The sequence below is a fragment of the Anser brachyrhynchus genome, assembly GCF_964034855.1.
Source record: "Anser brachyrhynchus genome assembly, chromosome: Z".
NCBI lineage: Eukaryota > Metazoa > Chordata > Aves > Anseriformes > Anatidae > Anser > Anser brachyrhynchus.
The window spans coordinates 40,353,529-40,375,347 of NC_137697.1; the positions used below are offsets into that span (position 1 = coordinate 40,353,529).

The 21,819-nt window shown below is 38.4% G+C and overlaps 3 protein-coding genes across 5 annotated transcripts in view; 2 read left to right on the plus strand and 1 right to left on the minus strand.

The window, feature by feature from the left end:
• Positions 1-6,258, minus strand: part of LOC308185437 (protein FAM240B-like) — a 37,245-nt gene extending 30,987 nt beyond the window's left edge. Inside the window, exons 1-4 of one of the 2 annotated variants that reach the window (XM_080573548.1) lie at positions 6,081-6,258; positions 4,902-5,049; positions 3,020-3,149; positions 710-859 (exon numbers count right to left, since the gene is read on the minus strand). The gene's annotated coding sequence lies outside the window, so the exon portion shown is untranslated. The remainder of the gene's footprint in view (positions 1-709; positions 860-3,019; positions 3,150-4,901; positions 5,050-6,080) is intronic. The other variant, XM_080573546.1, reaches the window with a different exon arrangement.
• A 94-nt stretch (positions 6,259-6,352) lies between these two features.
• LRRC2 (leucine rich repeat containing 2) overlaps positions 6,353-21,819 on the plus strand; it is a 165,368-nt gene continuing 149,901 nt past the window's right edge. Inside the window, exon 1 of one of the 2 annotated variants that reach the window (XM_080573501.1) lies at positions 6,353-6,463. The gene's annotated coding sequence lies outside the window, so the exon portion shown is untranslated. The remainder of the gene's footprint in view (positions 6,464-21,819) is intronic. The other variant, XM_080573503.1, reaches the window with a different exon arrangement.
• LOC308185432 (uncharacterized protein) overlaps positions 8,109-21,819 on the plus strand; it is a 42,350-nt gene continuing 28,639 nt past the window's right edge. The window contains exon 1 of the mRNA XM_080573522.1: positions 8,109-17,215. Within this exon, the coding sequence (XP_080429648.1) occupies positions 17,155-17,215 (61 nt within the window). The 5' untranslated portion in view covers positions 8,109-17,154. The remainder of the gene's footprint in view (positions 17,216-21,819) is intronic.

Here is a 21,819-nt window from a genome sequence, read left to right on the forward strand (position 1 = left end):
CATAATTTCTCTGCTCAGTTTAACCTGAGTGTTTTGTACATAATTAACATGTGGGAAATAGACTTTCAAAATCCTGACAAACAGTTGCACTGCATATGCTTATTATTTTTTTAAGAAATGGTATATGTTAAATACTTAAATTAGTTTTGAAATAGATTTATTTACATATGGCAATAGTAACTAGAAAGGTGAACACACACCTGAAAAAACAACAACAAAACAAAACAGGAAATACTGTAGACACAAACTTCTAAAACCATTATACAAAGGAAAACTTTCTCAAAAAAACAAAACAAAAAAAACCCATCATGTATAACACTATGAAAACAATTTAAAATCTATCTTTTTATTAACAATAAGCTATAAAAGTATATATATAGTATAAAAGGGTTTTTCTCTCCCAGGAAGGACTGATCCTTCGATATCTTTTGATACTAAACAATATGTCAAACATTAAACGTAATAAGGTCATTTCAATATACAGAGAGTGTGGTGGTTTTTTTTTTTTGTCTTAGATTTTTTTTTTCACGAAACGTCATCTTTCTAATAGTGCAGCCCTTCCATTCGTGAAGTTGTGGGGAAGGTGAGCAAGGTGGTATTCTTGCAAGCCTCCCACCACATCCAGATAATCAGTCAGGTCTGAAGCTTCCAGGCACCTGGAGCTTCATATTTGCACCATTTTTTTTCTGTAAGGAAACAAAAAACACACCTGTTTTGTTCCTTTCTATTGCCTGTCGGAGCCGCCAAATCAGTGGGAACACAGCTTGAGCAGTAAGAAGGTAGTCTTTATGCTGAAGGCTCTGTCCCTCAGACCTGGGTCCAACCTGCATCCAATCAGGGAGATTTTCTTTTGTGGGACCTGAACAAACAAAAGACTTCAATTTAAATAGCTTTAAATTAAGCAGAAACAAGAATGATTTGCCTGGGTTGTTTCAAGTTCTTTATTGCTCTAAACTACTTCCTTTCAGCTTTCCCAGAAGCTACTTCAGCTGAACAGGCAGTGATGGAGGATCCTTAAAGACATTGTTCACAGTTTTGAAAGAGCAGCAAACAGCAGCACTCAGAACATTTAAGAAATGACTGATGAGATTTTATGGTGCTTAGGAGAGAAAATATCTGAGTATTCATATGTAAATCTCAAATATTCACCAGAATGTTGCTTTTTAACTACTGCCATATTTTTCTTTGCAAATGCATATGGAGTAAGTAGCTGGAGGTAATGTTCCCTCTGGAGACTCAGAAATTTATTTTAATGTGAAACAAAAATGTCAGAGTACTAAAGCTCTCAGGCTTTTTGTTCCCTTTGCAAGAAAGTCCTCAAGGGAACCCAGATAGAAAAATTCATTCTAAAGAGATTAACAAAATCCAATTAACCTGGTAAAACCATTAAGTAAATTAGCAAACTAAGTAATCAGAATGTTGTCCTTTTTTTTTTTTTTTGCATAATTCTAACATTAATAGCTTAGCATGGTAAATATTTAACAAAGACGAGCCCTCCCACCCCTTTTTCTTTCTCCGCTGTCACACACAAACATAGATAAGTCTATGCATTTAAGATAGTTTTATTTAAACTGAAGATTCTCTGAAAGAAGTGTACCATAGTTTCTCAAGAATCAAATTTGATAAATATTGCCTCCAGTGGATATAGAAAGACAGTGTGTTTGTATTTTAGTATATTTTGTGCATATATACACTAAGTACATAGACAAATGAATACAATTATAACTGTATTCATATCTCTGCATGTGTACGTATTATATATATACACACACAAAGACAAACATGTATATTCATCAGATCTCTTCTTCAATTTACAGTTGATCAGATAAATTAGAATCATTCACCACTGAAAGAAGCAAAATTGAAGTGTTCTTCTCAATTTACTGTCACACAAAGACTAAGTTTCATGCTTTGGATAAACCCATAAACTATAGGTATTTCTTATCCAAACCTTACAAGCTTCACATCGAATTTAGTGTGGAAAAACAAAACAAAACAAGTACTTTCTGAAGCAAAAAACATAGATAAAAATTATGTAAGTTATGTCAGGCATATACCTCAAATCTGGATTTAAAAGAGTCATCTTTGGGATAGAAAAGACCACATGTTTTTTTAAGAGTCTCTACACTACTGCGGTGGGAAAAACATTATTGTTCCTAATGTAGAAAAGAACTTGCAACCAGTAAAACCCAAGGTGATGAATGACAGGCTGTTCTCTGATGGGACCAGTGCTGGTTAACAGAGCTTATCGTCACACCAATGAGAAACTTTCTGACAAAAACACAGACATGACAAAGTCAAACCTCAGCAAACCACCTGCCTCTCAATATAGAAATATCGAATCATTGTGGTTGGAAAAGACCTCAAGGATCATCTGGTTCAGCCATCACCCTACTACTGATATCACCCATTAAACCATGTCCGTAAGCACTAAGTCCAACCTTCCCTTGAACACTCCCCGGGATGGTCACTCCATTGCTTCCCTATCACATCCATCCTCTTTTTGGTAGGGACAGTTAAGCACCAGTTTTGTGGCAATGAGACTGTAAATCACACTGGTGATCAGGATGATGAGTTATGGTTGGTGGGAAATTTTACAAGATGCCAAGTGCACTTAATGCTCTGCTGCAGCTGCAAGGAATCTCCGTGACCAGCTTGCCACTATTTTAGGCAGGTGATTTGACTCAGTGTTAGTTAGAGACATGAATAGCAGAAATAGGCAGCTGGGTATTGGTAAAAAGGCTCATGTCATGCAGGGCATCCTATTGTCTCTTACCACAGCCAACTCTCAAGCCTTGAGGAAAACAGTGAAGGATTCCACAGACATGCTGGCAGAGCAGGCAGCCACCCTTGGTCCACTCCCCCTGACTCGTAATGCCACAGAGTCTTCATTGTCAGAAAGCAACAGTAATAATAATAATAATAATAATAATAATAATAATAAGGAAGTGGAATTATGTATATCTAAATTAAGCTTGTTACTATTTCTAGGATAAAATTCCAGTTACAGTTTGCTCACCTGACACATTTATCATGTTCAAAGTGTCTGCCTGTAAAGTCATTTGAACATATGTAGTCATTTGAACATATGCTTCCACCAGGAAGCAGGTTTCTCCATTTTGACAGCAGTTCCTGTTTCAGTTCATGGTCTAGAGTCAGAAATAAAATGTTATCACAAAAACTAGATTGCTGAGCAAATAAAGCACCCACTTTAGCTGCAGACAGCTGGGCCACCATTTTCAACCTGATGCTTTTAAAATTTTATCAGTTTGCCTATTTCAAAGAATCTACCCAGTTTTCCTCTTTTGTTAGTAGACTCAAAAGGTCAAAGACTAAATTCAGCATCACCTTCATAAGTTTAAGTTACTCTGTCAGTAACAGATACTATTATCTTCAGGCTTCTGCTTTTGTTCCTGTGCTTAATTGGAGATTAAAGATTTTAGAGGCAATCGGTCAAATACCTTTCATATAACTTATTTAAAAACACAGCAAGACATCCTTGCTTTGATCAGGATTTCTGGCTATCAAGTCTGAAAAAGACATGCAAACTTTGGTGGCCAGACAGGTGTTTATGACTCTCCAATAGACTATTTCTGGGTTAGAGAGGTCTGGATTAATAAGAGGGAGAAGGGAGAAATATATGTCACCAAGAAAACTAGTGTGTATATTCAGAAATGTTTTGGAAGATGTTTCCAGGTAGGGAAGAGACACAAATATCATATATATCTAGTGAGCAGGCACTGCACATATAGCTGCAGTTGAAACTAGTAACACACATCTTACATTAAGTATAAAAGTATCAGTTCTTTATACTCTCCATGGGAGCTGGGGGAAATGTTAGGAAACATAAAAGGAAATAGCTCTCTCTGAATCAGGGCAACAGCTTTCTGCACAGATCCCTTGATATTCCCGTAGCAAGCAAAGTATTCTGACTTTGGTAATAGCACAGAAAGCAGGATAAGAGAGGCTTTTCTATTACTGCTGTTTTATTTTTTTTTTCCTTTAGAAATGTAGAGTTATAAATGTAAGTGCTTTCCCTCAGTGGGGGAGAAGAGAATTTGCAGGCAACAATAACCAGTGCTCTGACGACTCAAATCCCAAAGCACTGACCAGCAGGTCTGAGATTGGACTATTGGTTCCTGCATATGAAATATAGAGTTGTCCTTTACATGCAGGCTTCCTGAGCTTTAAACCGTCCTCACATCTAAAAATTAGGAGTATGTGGTAAAAGGTGTTTCTATGATCATGTAACATCCAGGGTTTAACTGGCAGTACCGCCTGATGTTACTGCATTACCTCTGAAGGGAGGAGGGTATGGCATAAGCTTCTGAACTGACCCCTGCAGCTGCTTCTAAACAAGTCATCAGCTACTTCTAGCTCTCTGCACCAATTAAAATACAGAGTAATGAAATGGAGGTGCAGCACTTCCAATTTCTCCATTGGAGTGACTGACATATTTCAAGTATTCTGATGGATAATTTAGCAGGCATTTTTGACATTTTCAAGAGTGTATAAGTGTACATTCCTGTTCTTGAAAAGGCTTGCTAACTGTGTTGCCAATGGCTATGTGTAAATAATTAGCAGCCTGCACAGGTTCAAGGACTTCCTGACATTTGCTAAAGAAACCACGCTATCTGTAAAGGTCCTTGACATGGAGTCTGCATGTTTTCCTTGATTTGTAGGGGATTTTTGTTTGCTTGTTTGTATATTTTTAAATAATATACCTCTTTGTATGTACCAATGCTTTTTGTGTATTTGATTGTGTTTTTAAGAGATAGAAACAGAAAGCCTTCTCTAGAAAATGGATTATAATGTGACCTTCAAGGCCCTTTTTCCCCTGTAGAAACACCTTCACAGTGAACATGAAAATCAATTGTACCCTCTTGTGATGAACAACTTACCATGCGTTAATTCACTGAAAGGTAAGGTATCAGAAACATTTTTTCTTTTTCTCTTGGAACTGAGGTTATTAATTTCCTTAAAGGTGTTTAAAGATGTACTCCAATTTTCATGGTTTTGGGGAATTGTTACAATTTTCTCCTTCATAGCCTTTAAACATATAAATCAAAAAAGGTTTGTAACTAAAACACAGAGTTAATACATGACAGTAGTTAGAACAATTGACATCAAAACATTATTCTTTATGAAAAGTGCCAAAGCTGTAATTTTGAAAAGAGATAGAGAGGCTGATGTATATTTTATAACTTGTGTTAGCTATTTCTCTTTCTGTTCCATATTTCAATCCACTATTATTACATGGGTTCAGGAGGTAGTGGAAAAGTAAAAGAAAATACACTGGAATGTTTGAAATATTAATCTTGTTATTTACATGAGGAGTAACATGGGATCAGGGCACATACTTCGGGCTCTTAAATGGCAAGAGGAAGACCCCCAACCCCATTCTGAAACTCCGAGCAGATCTGCATCTTCTGTCATGCAATAGAGCCTGGCTCCCTAAAGAAGCCAGAGAGCAACATCATAACAAATCCTAAACTTAAAAATTTAAGGGTAATGCCACTCACAAAAGTAACCCCATTCATGCACAAAGATGTCTGAAAGCTGGGACTGTAAGACAATGTGTTTTTTTGTTTGTTTGTTTTGTTTTGTTTTTTAATGTTAGTTATTTACAGGAAGGGGAGAGAACACTGTTCAGTATTTTCTTTATTTGTCAAAACCACCACCATTTAAAAAAAAATAAATCAAGAAATAAATGTTAGGTATTACAATTTTTAAACTGGAGCATTTGTATATGCACTGACATACTTAAAAGAAATCTGCAATTCAAAGATACAGATACGTGAAAAATGAATTCACAAAAAAACTTATCAAATTATAGCACGAAATTAGTGAGATGTAACTGCAGACTGGGAATACAGGTCGGAAAGGGAAGAAAAAAAACTTGCCTAAACACAACAAAAGTATTATGGGAGAAGAGATCTCTCAGTTTTAAGTAACTACTGGAAAAAGAAGCATAAAAAAAAAGTTACTAAACAAAATTGATATATTTCATTTTTCCTGTAACTAGTAACAAACATTTTTAACATTGATTTTTTTATTATTTAGAAACTGTAATGTCTTACCTAAAAAGCTTCACATTCCCCTCTGCTCTGATCATATTTCACTCCTTTCTATGCTATTCCTCTGCTATAACATTACCCTGCTACGTGCACACACACACACACAAGAATTAGTCTGACAGCAAAGTTTTAGTGAAATATAGGAATGAAAGTAAAGCCAATCCTTCGCTTATCATCCAAGAAGAATTTGGTGTACTTCACTCTCTGAGCTTTAACAGTGTACTCCCTGCAGCAGGTCATTTACAGACCATCAAAACCTTTCTACTCTCACCTCCCATTTCCCTACTTGACCTCTCTTCATTAACCTAGCCATTTACCATGGCACTGGGTGGTGAATTTATCACAGAACCTGCTATGAAGTGGTCTCTGGGGCAAAAGAACTAAAGGTAAATTGCATTTCTTACCTAAAGGACTCTTTTTCTTTTTTCTCATTCTCTCTTTTTTTTTTTTTTCTCTTATCTTAAAGTGTAATGTCATTGTCATGACTAAGGTCTGGTTAACGACATAAATAGAGAGCTATGGGCGAACAAAGTATAATCCCTAGAATAAATCAGGAATTACTCTGAAAGGTAATATTTTTAACTTGATTCAAATACTTAATAATTTATGTTTTCTATATGGTTCTTCATTTTTATTTATTTATTTATTTATTTATTTTAATGTTACATGTAATGTTTTCAAGACTGATATATTTTACCTCTACAACATTAAGGTGCCAACATTGTCCTGAAAGTTGAGAATATGGATTTTGAATGTAGTCTGCTGTGACTTAGTCTAAGATAAAAATACATTATATGCAAGAGTTTGCCTTGCTTTAACAAAGAAAATGTCATTAGGCTCTTAAAAATCTGTGTGGAAACAGTCAAAATGAAACCCATTACACCTCTGGACATTTGCATGCCTCATAGAATTTTTCATAGTAATTTTGCAGTAATGTCAAACCTTAGCCTTTTTAAAATAACTGGTTAACCTCACTACACATTTATTTTCAAACTGTTAGGCCTGAGCCTTTCAGCTTCATTTGGTTTGCATTCTGTTTCTTGATACTGAATTCACTGCTGGGCTTCACTTTTCCAAAGATTCCTTTGCACTCACAAAGACCAGTGACTAAATGAAGACATTTTTCACATGACTGTGTACCAGGAGTACCAGGAGTTTAGATTAACAATAGACTGACATATGAGGAAGAAGACCCATGTGCTTTACACACAGAAAACTCTCCAGTTTTAGTTGCTGGACTCTGGAAATTCTATCAGAGATAGATCCAGTTTAATAATCCTGTCTACTTGTTTGATTTTGCCCTTGGAGTTCAATCAGGAATGATTGCCTATTTAAGAGGCATAAGAAGCGAGGAGTAGCTTTGCCCTATTGCACTAATCTTCTAGAGAAATTCATTCCTCCTCTAATGATTTACTCCCTCAAGACTGATTCTACCTCTTTCCACCATACCTTCCACTTAACACCTGTACAAACAACTTTGAAACAATTTCCATCCTCAGCATACTAGGACATTTTAAGGAGAATACGACTTGCAAATTGAAGTGGTAGTCATTTCTACCAACTTTGATTTAGGTTAATCATAGTAAATAATAATTAGTAATTGATATTTGAATGCCTTGCTATTGAAAGCTCCACAATGATTACAGCACATCCAAGGTTTAAATGAACAGTTGCACCTATTTCAAGGCAAATGAGCAGGATTTCTGGTTGGAATATAGAGCCTTAAGCATGGGTTAAACTTTCTCATGCCCTGAATAATCCCACTGGAAGTGATTCAGTGCAGTTTATCACATTTATCTCATGTGAATTACTGTTTCACTGTTTCACGTCTCAAGATGAATATTTTGGCAGCCCATGTTAGGTTTAATTTTAAAGCCTAACATTTCCTTTTTGGTTGTTTACAGCATATTATGTCTATCTTTTAAATTAGATTTAATGGAAAATTAGGATGAATATGTAGTTGTTATAGTGAGCCCTGAGGAGTCTAGAACAACCACAGGAATACTTAAGAGTGAAACGAGCTTGGTAAGTTATTTACTGGCCATCGCTTGGATATTCAATCTCCTTGCAACATTATTTGATTCAAAGCCTGATCATTTTCTCTATGATTCTGATTTTTTTTTTAAGTTTGTTTTTTGCTAAGGTTTAGTAGTGGGGAGTTTATTTTGGCTAAACATTTTCTCAGAAATATCTTGATATAAAATCAGTTTATTGAAGATGGCTTTGAAATACCAATAACTGTTTTAATAATAAGATTTTATTCTTAAATAAAGAAGAAGCATTACAGAACCTCAGAGATAATCTTGTCTTGTGATGCTTGCCTGTTAAACAAACAAACAAAAAATCATTATTTTCTTTGGATTGCTGTTTGATTTTTTCTGTAAGGCAAAATTGAAAGCTTGTGTTTTTAGGTAGGTGCAATAAAATATAGCAGCTTTTTAAAACCTAATGGCTGTCTGTGTGAGAGTTTGTGTGTGTCCGCCCATGTGTGCTTGCAGGGAGGTGATAGTGAATGACGTTGAATAAGCAAGGCATTTGAATTGAAGACTGCTTGAGTTTGTCATTGTTGGGTTTTATCACCAAGCTGACATTTGCCTGGCTGTGTAAAACTGGTGTGGTTTTTCAGAAGCATTGGTTAAATCTCAGAATTATTAGGACACAATAATAAACTCATTCACTCTTTTTTTTTTCCCGGTTCTATCAATTTCCTTAAATTCCCTATTCCAGATTTCCTTACAGATTTACAGATTTCCTTATTTCATTTCTTAAAGGAGATTTGCAGCTTCTCTCCTACTGGTGTGCATTTATGCCAAGGTTATGATCAAACTCAACTACTCCTACAGCACAAGAGCGACTGAAACCCTTTAACAGCATTCTAACTGTAACTTAGCACGCTAAAGCCAGTTAGACTGTTAAATTACACTTCTTCTGAAGGCATTATTCAGAAAATATTTATGTTACCTCACCTCCACGTTGTTTCATATCTCTATGGTTCAGCTCCCCATTTGTAAGACACAGATGGAAGTATTCCCATACATCGAAAGAGCACAATGAGAGCTTAATCATTCATATACATTATGAATGTTATGTAAAGATGTAAAGATAAAATATATGTAAGATAAAAGATAAAGATATGTAAAGATAAACATATTGCTGAGAAAGTAGTAATATAAATGGTTTCAGGATAATAGGTCTGCCTATCTAATGGTTAAAACCATTTTCAAAACAGTTACTAAGATTATGGCTTACATCTTTTTGATATACACATTATAGGAGGACAACGCAGCTGTCTGAATCTTGTAAAGATGATGTATAATTCTTCTCTACAAACTCATGGAAATGTTACCTTTGGTCAGTGTTGCCAAATATCAGTTTCATATTCTACATTTGTCTAGAGAAAATTTTCAGTCTCACCTGCACATTTTCAGATCCTAGTGGCACCATTATGTAGGCATTTTTGCATGTGCATTTTGAAGGAAATAAAGGCTTTGAGGATGCTTGGGATAGTTACAGGGTTAAAAAGTAGGAGAAGAGGGAATTTTAAGAGGCAGGAGTTGTCTAAATGTAGCTCTTCTGTACAAATAAAGTTCATGGTCAAGGTAATAAAGCAAACACTTTTTTTTTTCAGGTTAAAATTGGCACGCAAAATTGTATACAAATAATTATGCTCATACTTAAATTAGTTCTTTTATATTGTTGGAAAATCTTTTGGGGGAATTTGAAACATCTCCCTTCAGTGGAGTTAATTAGGGAGACCTTGCTGTCTTCATATTTTGGAATCTCACTGTTTTTCAAGTTTTACTAATTTTACAAATGTCTGTCAGCACAGCTAAGACTTAGTGATTCTTTGAACTAATGAGATTTTCTCCATAATGAGAGCAAAAAAAGTCATCCAATAAAAAGAACTGGCATATTCAATAAGTGAAAGACATCACTTTATAAAACCAAGCATGGGTGTTAATATGCTTTCTCACTGAGGTATACTTGTTTTTAAATGCTGACAAATCCCACGTGTTTCATCAAGATGTACCATATTATCATAGTAGATGTGTTTGGATTTTTTATTGACACTGTCCAGTCAGACAAATATAGGTTGAAACTTACTAATTGGTGTTTAGAAAAATCCTTTTCCGACTCAAGTTCAAAATGAGAATATAATGCCCTGTTTTTCAAGAGCTGTCTGTTTCAAGGAGAGGTCATGCATGGTACTGACACAAATAAAGTGAGAGTTAATTTCCTGTTAATGAGTTAAAGAAGTCAAAAGGGCAATGGCTTTAGGGCTCAATTATGTCTCTACAGAAGTAGATGAGTGTCTCTGCAGAAGAGAAGAGCACATCAGTTTAGTTTTTTTCCTACCCAGTCATGTTTTATCACAGAAATGTCAATGAGTTCCTCTTTTTAAAGTCCTTTGGGCTCACATGTATTGTTTCTAAAATAAATCATTTGGTGTTTGAAAATGTAGCTATCAAGACTTTTTTAAAAAAATATTTTTTAACTGACTATTTCTGTGATCTGCATTACAGTTTCACACACACACACACTCACACACACACCATTTGTACTAGTAATGTGAATGTGCATCCAGTTACAAAACACGGAGTCAAGATATGGTGCTAACTTCACCATGTAGTTATACCAATAGTCTTCAGGACAAAGATTTTCACAAGAAGTTTGTTTGCTGAATGATGCTGTTGAATGACTCACGTGAGGTCTAGATGCTAGATACTGTCCCCTGTTGTGCAGCTCCACGCCCAGAGTGGCACACAGACACCCCACCTCCTCAGCGCTTCTAGTACCCATGCAGATAGCCTTTGTCACACAAAGCAGTGTCTTTTCTTACAAACTAACAGCAGCCCAAGAGAAGGCAGAAAAGTATCCACATATGTATTATAAGTCTCTACCTTCTCTACTTGTATGTGTGGGGCTGACTAGGGAGAAAGTTTAAAAACATCTGTCTAGGGCTGAAGGACAGGAGATATTGGACACCCATAAAAATTTATATGTAGTCTGAATGAAAACAGTGTGGAAAAGAACTCACTAACAGTCAGGATAAAAATGCTACAGAGAGAACATTTTTCTCTGAGTGATTTGTGCAGTGTTGCATTACAACTATAATGGAGGTTTTCGGCTGTTACCATCAGAGATTAATTACACACTACTGTAAGAGACAGAAGTAAGAACATTTGTCTGAATACTCACTGTCTAAACCTCCTCTCACTGATGAACATGGTATGTCCACTGAAGGCTTGAAGGTTTAAACTTATTTGCTTGGTATAACAACTTTGCTGTGACAACACTTACATCCTGCACCCACAGTTTCTACTCTTGCCCATTCTATCACCCCCAATCCATACATTGCTCTCCTGCCCACGTATGCTCAAAAATGGGTATTACAAGGTCTAACAAAAATATATACATATCTTGGTATTATGCTTAAAAAATAAGCAGGCATAGAAATAAATTATAATATAAATTTAAAAAAAAAAAACACTTTGATCTCAAATGTTGCTAATGCACAGAATCTTCACAGCAGCTGTGATCACATGCACACAAAAACCTTTCTCCAGTCAATATTCTTACAGAGATTTTCAACTGGGAACTATAATTAAGGAACTCTGCATGTTTATGTTGAAATACTGGCATCATAAAGAAGAACTGAAATTATAGGTAGTGGTCTGTATTTCCACAGCTTTGGAAGTAAATTTTTTTTTTTCTTTGGGACTGGTCATATAGCTAGTGTTCCTTTTGATCTTTTCTATGTTGATAGAAGCACAATCCCCTTCTGCACCATTCTTTTCTATCTTCAGGATTTTTTCAGTGGTTGGACAAGATACCTGCAGGATTGACTCTTTCTACTTTGGATTTTTCCAGCATTCTTCCCAAAGACTTTGTATCTCCAGATACTCCCACAGTACTCTCATGCTTTACTGAAGGAGTGCAAATATATCAAGTGAAGAAAACTTCCCTCCAGTTAGCTGCAAAACAACCTTTACATTATCAGAGAAACTTGGAACTCAATCCCTCCCTCCTGCTTCCTCTTTCCCCTTAATTATTATGTTTTATGTCCACCAGGACACAACAAGTGGCTATGCTGTCTGTAGCGCAGCTTCACTCATTTGGTAAACTTTGGACCACAGCCAGGAAGTCGTACTTGTCCCTGTTAAGTTTAAGGAGAGATTTCATGATTAGTGTCTGCTCCTCCATCTCCAGCCTGAGCCTGGCATGTGTTTTCTTTTGGCTTCTGTGACCTAAAGCTCTTCTGTGTCTGCAGGTCTTTCAGCTCTACGTTACTACCCTTTCCTGTAAATCCTTTCTAGGTGACAACACCATGTAGTGACACTTCCCCCAGTCAGATTGGTTCAGATATATATTTTGCCAAAGTAAACATTAAATTTATATCTCCTTTTCCTCCTCTTCTTCCATTAGTTGAGTCAAAGTAGCATCTGCATCCCTCTGATACAGCTGAGTCAAATTCAGCCACCTGCATCACCGCAAATACACGTGCCATCTGTTTCTTATTAAAGGCTGTCAAAATCACATCATTCAGAATTCAGCCTTTGCTTCCAGTGAAGCTGTTCAGAAGTGGCACTGGGAAAATAATGAATGCCAAGAAAGCAATCAGAGGAATATGTTGATTTTACTTCTCATATAATTTTTATAGTTTCTGGTAGATTTTTTACAATGTCTGAAGATAAAAATGGCAAGAGATTTTTTTTTTTTTTTTTTTTTTTAATCCTGAACATCTGCCCATAGTAAGAACCAGTTAATATGAATAAAGATAGAACTGTGAAGAGGCAAAGGATTAAGAGGCAAATTACATACGGTAATATAACAAGGTGTTTGGATGCTCCTGAACATAACACTTCTGTTCTTTCCCACAAGTGAGGAAGGTAGATTAATGAAATATTGCCATGGAGACATAGCCTTAAGTGACACTGTCTTGGTATCAAACAGACTTGTAAATCATTATACTGTCTCCAGATGATAGACCTAGGAAGTGTGAAGGAGAGGGGACCCTTGTTCCCAGCATGACTGGGGTGGTGTGACCTTCACCTCAACAAAGTGTTCAGCTAAATTGCCAGTGCATGATTTTCTTCCCAAATATGGATAGTCATAGTTTAAAGATTTGAAGATCTGACTATAACTGAAAAATGTGAATATGCCAGCAATTCCCGATGAAGATTTTCAACCAGAAGAGGTGGTCTCTAATTTGGGAGGGGACCAGAGTTATCAGCTGCTAAAACTGTACTGGGGAAATGCCTTGGAGTCTAGGAGGGAGATGACAAAGCAGAGACTCAAAACTTACACAGGAAAGGTGTAAAAGTCTAAGCAACTGAAATGCATGAATGAGCTATGATTACTCTTTCCTGTCTTTCTCTTCTACTAATCAGGACCATGTTCACTTTAGCTGTTTTTTCTTCAACGTACGTTGAGAACTGTGTAGAGTTGTAGCCGGTCCTCTCAGGTCTTGACAGTTGTGTGTGGTATAACTTAGGCTGCAATATCAGGAAGCTTCTAGTCATTTATTTGCTATGTTCTTTACTAATTGTTTCCGAGAGTAAGTTCCGAGTTGAGTCATGTTTAACAGGGCAATTAACAGGGATGAGAATTTGATAAGGAGGCAGATTATGTCAGAACAGTCTACTCTGTCACCATCTTTATTCCTAAACTATCAGAGCGAATAGTATATTCATTATTTGATTAAAAGTTGGTGTTTAATCATTAATTGAAATCATCTGCTAAAGGTGAACTGGCAGCTTTTGTTAAGAGGGTATAAAATGAAAACAAGGAAAATTACCTCTGGAATATGGAATACTACTGTTCCAAATTGTTAATACTAATATTTTTTGATGTCAGCCTGGACCTATTGAACAGGTTGAGCCCCTGTTTATTTTTTTGTCATGTCACCATTAGTAGGATTGCGCTTACATGAAAAGATGTGGTTTCTTGTCTGCAAGGAATGTAAGGTAGGGATCTTCATTTCAAAATGAAGCTGTGAGACTTCTGGGAGATTCTGGAGGTCCTCTTCATTGCTGGGGCAATCCCAGACATGAATACAGATTGGGAGAACTCATTGAGACCAGCCCTGCAGAAAAAAACTTGGGGGTTTTGGTGGATGAAAAGCTCAACATGAGTCGGCAGTGTATGCTTGAAGCACTGAAGGCCAGCTGCATCCTGGGCTGCATCAAAAAATGTGGCCAGCAGGTCAAGAGAGGTGATTGCTCCCCTCTACTCTGCCCTTGTGACGTCCCACTGGGAGCAGTGTGTCCCGATCTGGAGCACAAGAAGGATGTGGAGCTGTTGGAGTGAGTCCAGAGTAGGGCCATGAAGGTGATCAAGGGGCTGGAGCACCTCCCCTATGAAGAAAGGCTGAGAGAGCTGGGGATGTTTAGCCTACAGAAGAGAAGACTCTGGGGGGACCTCGTTGTAACTTTTCAGTACTTGAAATGGGCTTATAAAAAAGATGGAGAGCAACTCTTTGCTCAATCAGATATTGACAGGATGAGGAGAAATGATTTGAAACTAAAAGAGGGGAGATTTAGATTAGAGGTTAGGTGGAAATTTTTCACTCAGGGGGTGGTGAGGCACTGGGACAGGTTGCCCAGAGAGGTTGTAGGTGCCCTATCCCTGGAGGTGTTCAAAACCAGGTTGGATGAGGCCCTGAGCAACCTGACCTAGTGGATGGCATCCCTACCTATGGCAGGGGGTTTAGAACTATATGATCTCTGAGGCCCCTTCCAACCCAGGCCATTCTGTGATTTTATGATTCCCCTCAGTTTTCTGGTAAATATACTATACTCACGTAAAGTCTATGTGCAACTTACAGGTTCAGGAAATCTGGTCTCCTTTCACATATTGCTTTTTTATACACATGCTCAGTGTCATATATTTGAATGTGTTTTTCACAGGAGAGTTCAAATAACAGAGCAGTTGAGGATTTTTCACTGAGATGCAGTCAGGAAATTGCTGAGAAGATTCTGGATCTCCTCCTTGCTGTGAATGTGCCCTAATTACTACTCAGAGTGGAGCAGCTAATGAAAAGTAAAAGGGTTATCTTTGTGCATTTTTTTTTTCTGTATCGCTTCTGCATAGGAGAGTATTCTGTTTCTGCTATGTTTTCCAGGAAAGCTGGTCTTGGCATGAGTGAGAAATATGTCAACCACACTGGCCCTGTCAGAGGACTTGTTTGCTGCCTTGTCTATTTTCATGTCTGAGTGAGGCATGAGTGCAGTTCAGGTTGGGGCAGCTCTGGGCAGTACAGAAGCAGAGCTGTGGGCTTGTGGGGAACATTTAGACTAAAATGACAGAGGTTTAGGAAATAGCTCCTCCAGATTTATGCAGCTGCTCTGTTTTTATTTTGTATGTTGTAGCCTGGTCTTTTTGGTTTAATATGCTAGATCTCCTGAGCCTTTAGAAGAAACAGAACAAATTAAATAAGAAACTAAACACTAGTCCAAAATGACTTTGAACATTCAATGTTCTGAAAGACAAAGCAGCAGCTCCTTAGCTAAATCAGTCTTTCGGCTCAGCTATGTGCTCTTTGATTCTTTCTGGATTACGAAAATAGAGAAACATTACATCATTTTTACACCAGGAGGCAATCTTTTGCTCCTGAAAGGCTCTCTGTTCTGGTAAAGCTATGTCTCTTTCAGGCCATTTGTACTGTAAAGCTGAAAAGCTTTATTTGCACTTCCTTGCAAAAATACTGCTTTTCAGATGAAACAAATTATAAAAGAAGAGATCAAGGTCATCATAATCATACAAGCAATTTGTGGTGTTCATAAGTTATGGGTAAAGGTGAATTATTTGGTTGAATATAATAGTCTCTGACCTGAGATGGCCACTTGCTTGAATAATCCTTTCTAATGTGAACATATGCTGGATGATTGAATCCTTTATACAGAAGACAGATGAAAATAAGAACTTCTGTGCAGACAGTTCTATAGGTGGTCTTCCCAAAAGTAATCTTGGATCATTTTTAATAACAGATTGTTAAATTCCATGTGGTGTATATGCTCAATTTTTAGTTATTTTACCCTGAAATTCTGAAGGAGATATATGGCAAATCAATCATTTGCCAGGGTGTTTCCCCCACCCGAACACAGGAAAGAAACATCATTTCAGAGACAACTGAAGAACTTGTCCAGGACAGGTTTGCCATTTGTGTGATTACCACATGGAGTATTGGTTTCTGGAAAAGGATGAATGAAATAAATCATAACACTGGGGTGTGTGATTTATGAATGAGCCAATGCCATACACAGTAAAAGTTTGCAATGTCTTAGCCAGTTTGGGCACATTTTGATCGTGTTTGGCAAACAGTATTCTCTGGCTGATAAGGGTCTGGACTAGTGCATATGTCTAGGAATACAACCAAGGTCTAGCACTGGCCAGCTATGTGCCTTAAGACATAACAATTCCCTGCCTTATTTTCCTCATCAGTGAAAGGATGGAGTAATAGGTCTCATATTTAAATGCTTTGGGACCTGCTAATAAAAAACAAAATTTTAGGTAAATGTCACTGGTGTTTTGGATTTCATTATTTTTTAACCACTGTTAATTGTTTTTTGTTTTCAGACTGGAGGTAGCATATTAAATAGCTTGGACATGGGCAGAAAGAATTCTGTCTGAAACCTGGGCTTAAAACACTAGGATGGGTGTTGTGCTGTGTAGCTCTGCCCTCTATCAGCCATGCTGCCAGCACCCCGACTCCTCTACCATTACGTGAGAGGGGAGAAAATCAGATCAGGGAGCAGATCTAACTGAAAACCATCCAAGCAAAAATGTGTGTATATCTATTTATTTCAGCTGGATGAGTTCTCTGACGTGCTTCACTGTGCAGCCTCCCCAGCAGCTCTCCTGACACAAGGAGGGAAGTGGGGGTGGCTAGAGGGGAGGGCAGAGCTCATGGCTCTGAGAGGTACTAGGAGCAGCACTAGTATTTGCCTGCTCACCTATTCCTTAAAGTGCAGGCCGAAGATCACCCTGTAAACTTGTGTTGAGGAATCTTCATGAAAAGGCAGGTGTCCTGACCCTCTGAGATTTCCACTCAGCTTCCACCTTAAAGACTGGAACAATGCTCTCCTCAAGAGTTCTACAATACATGAGAGATCTCAGAGCTGAGAGATGGACATGGGGTAAGCAGGCTCTCTTGTCTCTTAAGGGCCTGGACTCTGTGGCAGGGTTCCTCTTGAGCTCAGCTGCTCCTCTTTGCTCTGTGAACCAGCCGGTTTAAAGGGTCTCTGTTTCTACAGACCAGGAGGTCTGTCCCCAAAGGCTGGTATAAGAGAGTCTATATTTCTGGCATGCTGCTTCTTGTTAATATGACTGCTTTGGGGCTATTGTGTTATACCATGAGGGCTGAATAAAGGTGCCAGGGGCTTTTGGTACCATTTCAGTATGCAAATCTACACATGCGTATCTTTAGTAACCACTGAGTAGCCATTTGCACTGCTCCTTTTGGGGTGGAAGCTGATACTTCATGGGACCATTCGCAAAGTCCCATTGCTCTGGCCTTTGGCACAGATCATTATCAGTTTTAAGGCTGCTCTCTGTGGGTAAAAAGGCTATCTCAGAATTTGGTCTTCAGTGTAACATTGCCTACTTATAATCTGCAACCAGTACAAAGATGATGTATGCTGATTTTTGTTTGCTTTTCTTTTTCAATAGAGAACTTGATAATGTCTCATGCCTTCCCTTAAAACATTACCTAAATCATGAAACCCTGCTTAGATGTTCTGAAAACAGCATTTAATTTGGGTAAATCAAGTCAAACAGAGATTTTTATTTCCATTTGTTTCTGCTCTAACTTTTCTAATTACAATAATCTTAAATGACACATTAAGTTGCATTCATTCCCTTGGACATTAAATGAACTATTAGGCAGGGTAGGATTAGAGCAACATCAAAGCCCTGATAGATTTTCAGCATTATGCAAAGCCTCTCATTTTCCTTTTGACTTAGAGCACCATGAAGATTATAGGTTGCATTGAGTAATTATACCAGCACTGTTCTCTGCTGCCCATGGATAAGGCTGTGTCAGCATTTCTATTATAATCCCCTAGTTTCAAAGGACTTTATTACTTGTCCATAAAAACTTGTTCTCGGGTGGAATTTGGTATTGAACTCTCTTCCCAGAATAAAGAGAAGAAGAACTATTTAAATGACTTTATGCTTGCTCCCTGTTTTTAGAGGTAGTAGGTGAGTTTTAAAGCAGTCAGTCAGTGCCTGAAAATTCTCTACTCGTTTTACAATTCAAAACCAGCCCTATTCTCTACAGTGAATGTTGGCAGGTTGCTATTAGGCTGCTTGTGGATTTGTTCTTTTTCCTTCCCAAAGTGGAGAAGGGGCAAAAGGTCACAAATATAAAGCACTCAAATCTCAGTGTAAACTTGACCAGTGACCTCTGACACCAGGGCTATTCCACTCAACCCTGTGGGATGGAAAAATGGTGAGATTATGAAAAGAAATATGTGCAAGGAGTGAGGTGGGAATAAAATCAAACCTCTGGGAAATGTTCAGTGCTTTTAAAGCAGCTGCAGCCAACATTCTGCACTGTGCTCACTAATGAAAAAATGGTTGCAGAGGAGGATGAAGAGATGAGGGACTTTTTGCTTTGTGAGGAATGCTTTTGGAGTGCTTGTGTTAGTAATACATATCACAGAAGTAGGATGAGTCGTGGAAGTGTAGGCTAGGTTGAGGATGTTATATTTAATCACAACAGAAAGTAGATTGTGTTGGTAGAAGAGTGAATTAAGAGATTTAAGTGAGGTATCCCATGATGGCACTTTATAAATTGTCCCTCTACAGGACTAACTCTCCAAAAGGCTACCAGCAGCCACAGACCACAGGTTGCCAACAGAGAACTGTCTTGAAAAGGTTAAAAGAGCAGTGAGCTAAGTATGTCACAGCTGACTCCTCTGGGGGCTTTCAGATAGAACATGTCTTTTGGGCTCTGTGGTTTGATTTTCACTCTTTATTGCAGGCACTCTGTTATCTTTGGTCTTCAGACTGCCATGCTCAGAATTAAATTCTCATCCTACGTGGGATAAATCCAGGCCTAGTAATTCAAAACCCATTCAAAAATATACCTATACTTTGACATATTTTGTAGTGGATTTGCATGTTCCTCATCAACCCTGACTCTATTTCCAGTCTAGTTTGTAGGATGAGAAGCAGTTTGGCCCAAACCTTATGAAGTTCAACATGGCCAAATGCAACATCTTGCACCTGGGCCAGGGCAATCCCAGGCACAAATACAGGCCAGGTGGAGAATGGATGGAGAGCAGCTCTGAGGAGGAAGACCTGGGAGTGTGTGTTAATGAGAATCTCAACATGAGCCAGCAATGCGCGCTAGCAGCCCAGAAAGCCAACTGTATCCTGGGCTGCATCAAAAGCAGAGTGGCCAACAAGTCAAGAGAGGTGATTCTCTCCCTCTACTCTGCTGTCACAAGACCGCACCTGGAGCACTGTATTCAGCTCTGGGGCCCCCAGCACAAGAAGGACATGGACCTTTTGGATCAAATCCAAAGGAAGGCCATGAGAATGACCAGAGGGCGGGAGCACCTCTCCTATGAAGTCAGGCTAAGGGAGTTGGGGTTGTTCAGCCTAGAGAAGAGAAGGCTCTGGGAAGACCTTATAGCAGCCTTCCAGTACCTAAAGAGGGCCTACAAGAAACTTGGAGAGGAACTCTTTATCAGGGAGTGTAGTGATAGGACGAGGGGTAATAGCTTTAAACTAAAAGAGGGTAGATTCAGATTAGATATAAGGAAGAAATTCTTTACTCAGAGGGTGGTGAGGCATTGGCACAGGTTGCCCAGAGAAGCTGTGGATGCCCCATCCCTGGAGGTGTTCAAGGCCTTGCTGGATGGGATTTTGAGCAACCTGATCTAGTGGGTGGCATCCCTGTCGATGGCAGAGGGGTTGGAACTGGGTGATCCTTAAGGTTCTTTCCAACCCAAATCCAAATTCTATGATTCTATGAAACTGAGTCCTATTTATGCAAGAAAAGTGTGGCTGCAGATTTTAGCTGGGGGATGCATTTTCTGAATAAAGGCCCTCAAAACATCATGTCATAGGGTCTAAATATATCTCAAATATAGCTTCCACTGAGAAGTTACTGCAGACCATGTGTGAAGCATGTGCATGTTTAACACCAGCGGTGTTGTCTAGGAGAGGCTTCATGTGTAACACAGAAAGGTGAGAAGGATGAGTTGAAAACAGCAAAACCTGTAATCAATATTAGACCTTCATCTGAACCCCTTTTAAGCCCTTCTGGTATAGTATCCCTTCTTCATCTTTCTTAACTTCCCTTCCAAAAGATATCTATCAATACTGCTTCTCCAGATTTAATGATCTCACAGTGCTCTTAATGAGTCTGGCATCCCAGTAGCATCAGACTCTTCGTTTTCCTCAAATTTGTATAGTGAGAATCCAGCTACACAAGTAGTGTGATTTTCTCAACGTTCAGTATATTTTGCATAGCCATGGCACCTGTCATGGATTGGGTTCAGGATGTTTTTATTTTTTCAGGCACATTTATTAGAAGAAACTATGGACTTTGGTTCCAGCTGGGGGGCTGGTTTACTGTGAACATGGGGCCCATTATCCAATGTGTGGATCAACTGGACATTGACTTGGTACCTGACCCCAGGCAGTATGGCTCTTCCCTGACCTCTGACTCTGGCCCATCCTTCCACTCCCCCTCCACTCTTTCTGTCCAGTTTACAAGGTAATCTGTATATGGCAGGTGTTATTTCTCATGTTGCTTTTGTATAACAGGATCCAAATCCTCAGCATGTAGATTTTCTGAGGGCAGAATAACTTGTTTGTACTTACTGCTACAGTAAATACAGAATATGATAGGTCGACTTGGTATTGTATAGTGGGTTTATTTCAGTGCTGCCAACTTTAAACACCTCAGAATTGACCAATAGGTCAATCTCCTCTTCAGCGAATGTCGCCAAAAGCCCAAACAGACATGTAGATGCCTACATGAAGATGAAGTGGTTGTACCACAGGGAACATATAATGTTGGGTCATGCTGAACACAATTTTCTGGATGCTTCTGCAGTGAGATGCTGGACAGGCTTCACGGCAGATTCTGCTGTGACAGGGCCAGGCACTTCACCCAGCCATAGCTTAACCATTTACCTGATTTGTCTCTACCACCTCAACAAAAAGACATCCTGTCTTTTGCCTGACTTCCACCATTTGTTCAAATTGAACGATTGGCCAGAGTGTCTGAGTTATGCTGATTTGCTCCTTAATTAGAGAGCTTCAGAGACAACCTCCTTGATTAGTAAAGGACATTGGTCAGGAGGGACTACTGAACAAAGAACTGTTTTTAAGCTGTCTTGATTTGGGCTAAACTGCTAAGTGGTCTGTTAAGTTACTGTCAGAATCATTCTTCACAGCTGTCACACCTTATCCATACACTAGAAAGGCCATTAATACAGCTAAAATGGGGTATCTTGTCACTCTTGCGCTAGAATGCAGTGTACTTCCCATAAATAGTATTTAAAGACTTGGGTCCAGATCATTTAGTGCTTGTATCAGAGGATGATAAAACTTTACTACATTTGATTTTTGTCAGTGTTAAAAGCTTTATCAAACAGTTAGGTACCTTGCATTTACAATGAGAAAGTGACAGGCATTTTTTTGCTACTCAGTGTCAGGATGAAGCAAAGGAAGGGTAAAATAATGAAAGCTAAGATGATAGTCAAGTATCTATCACATTTTA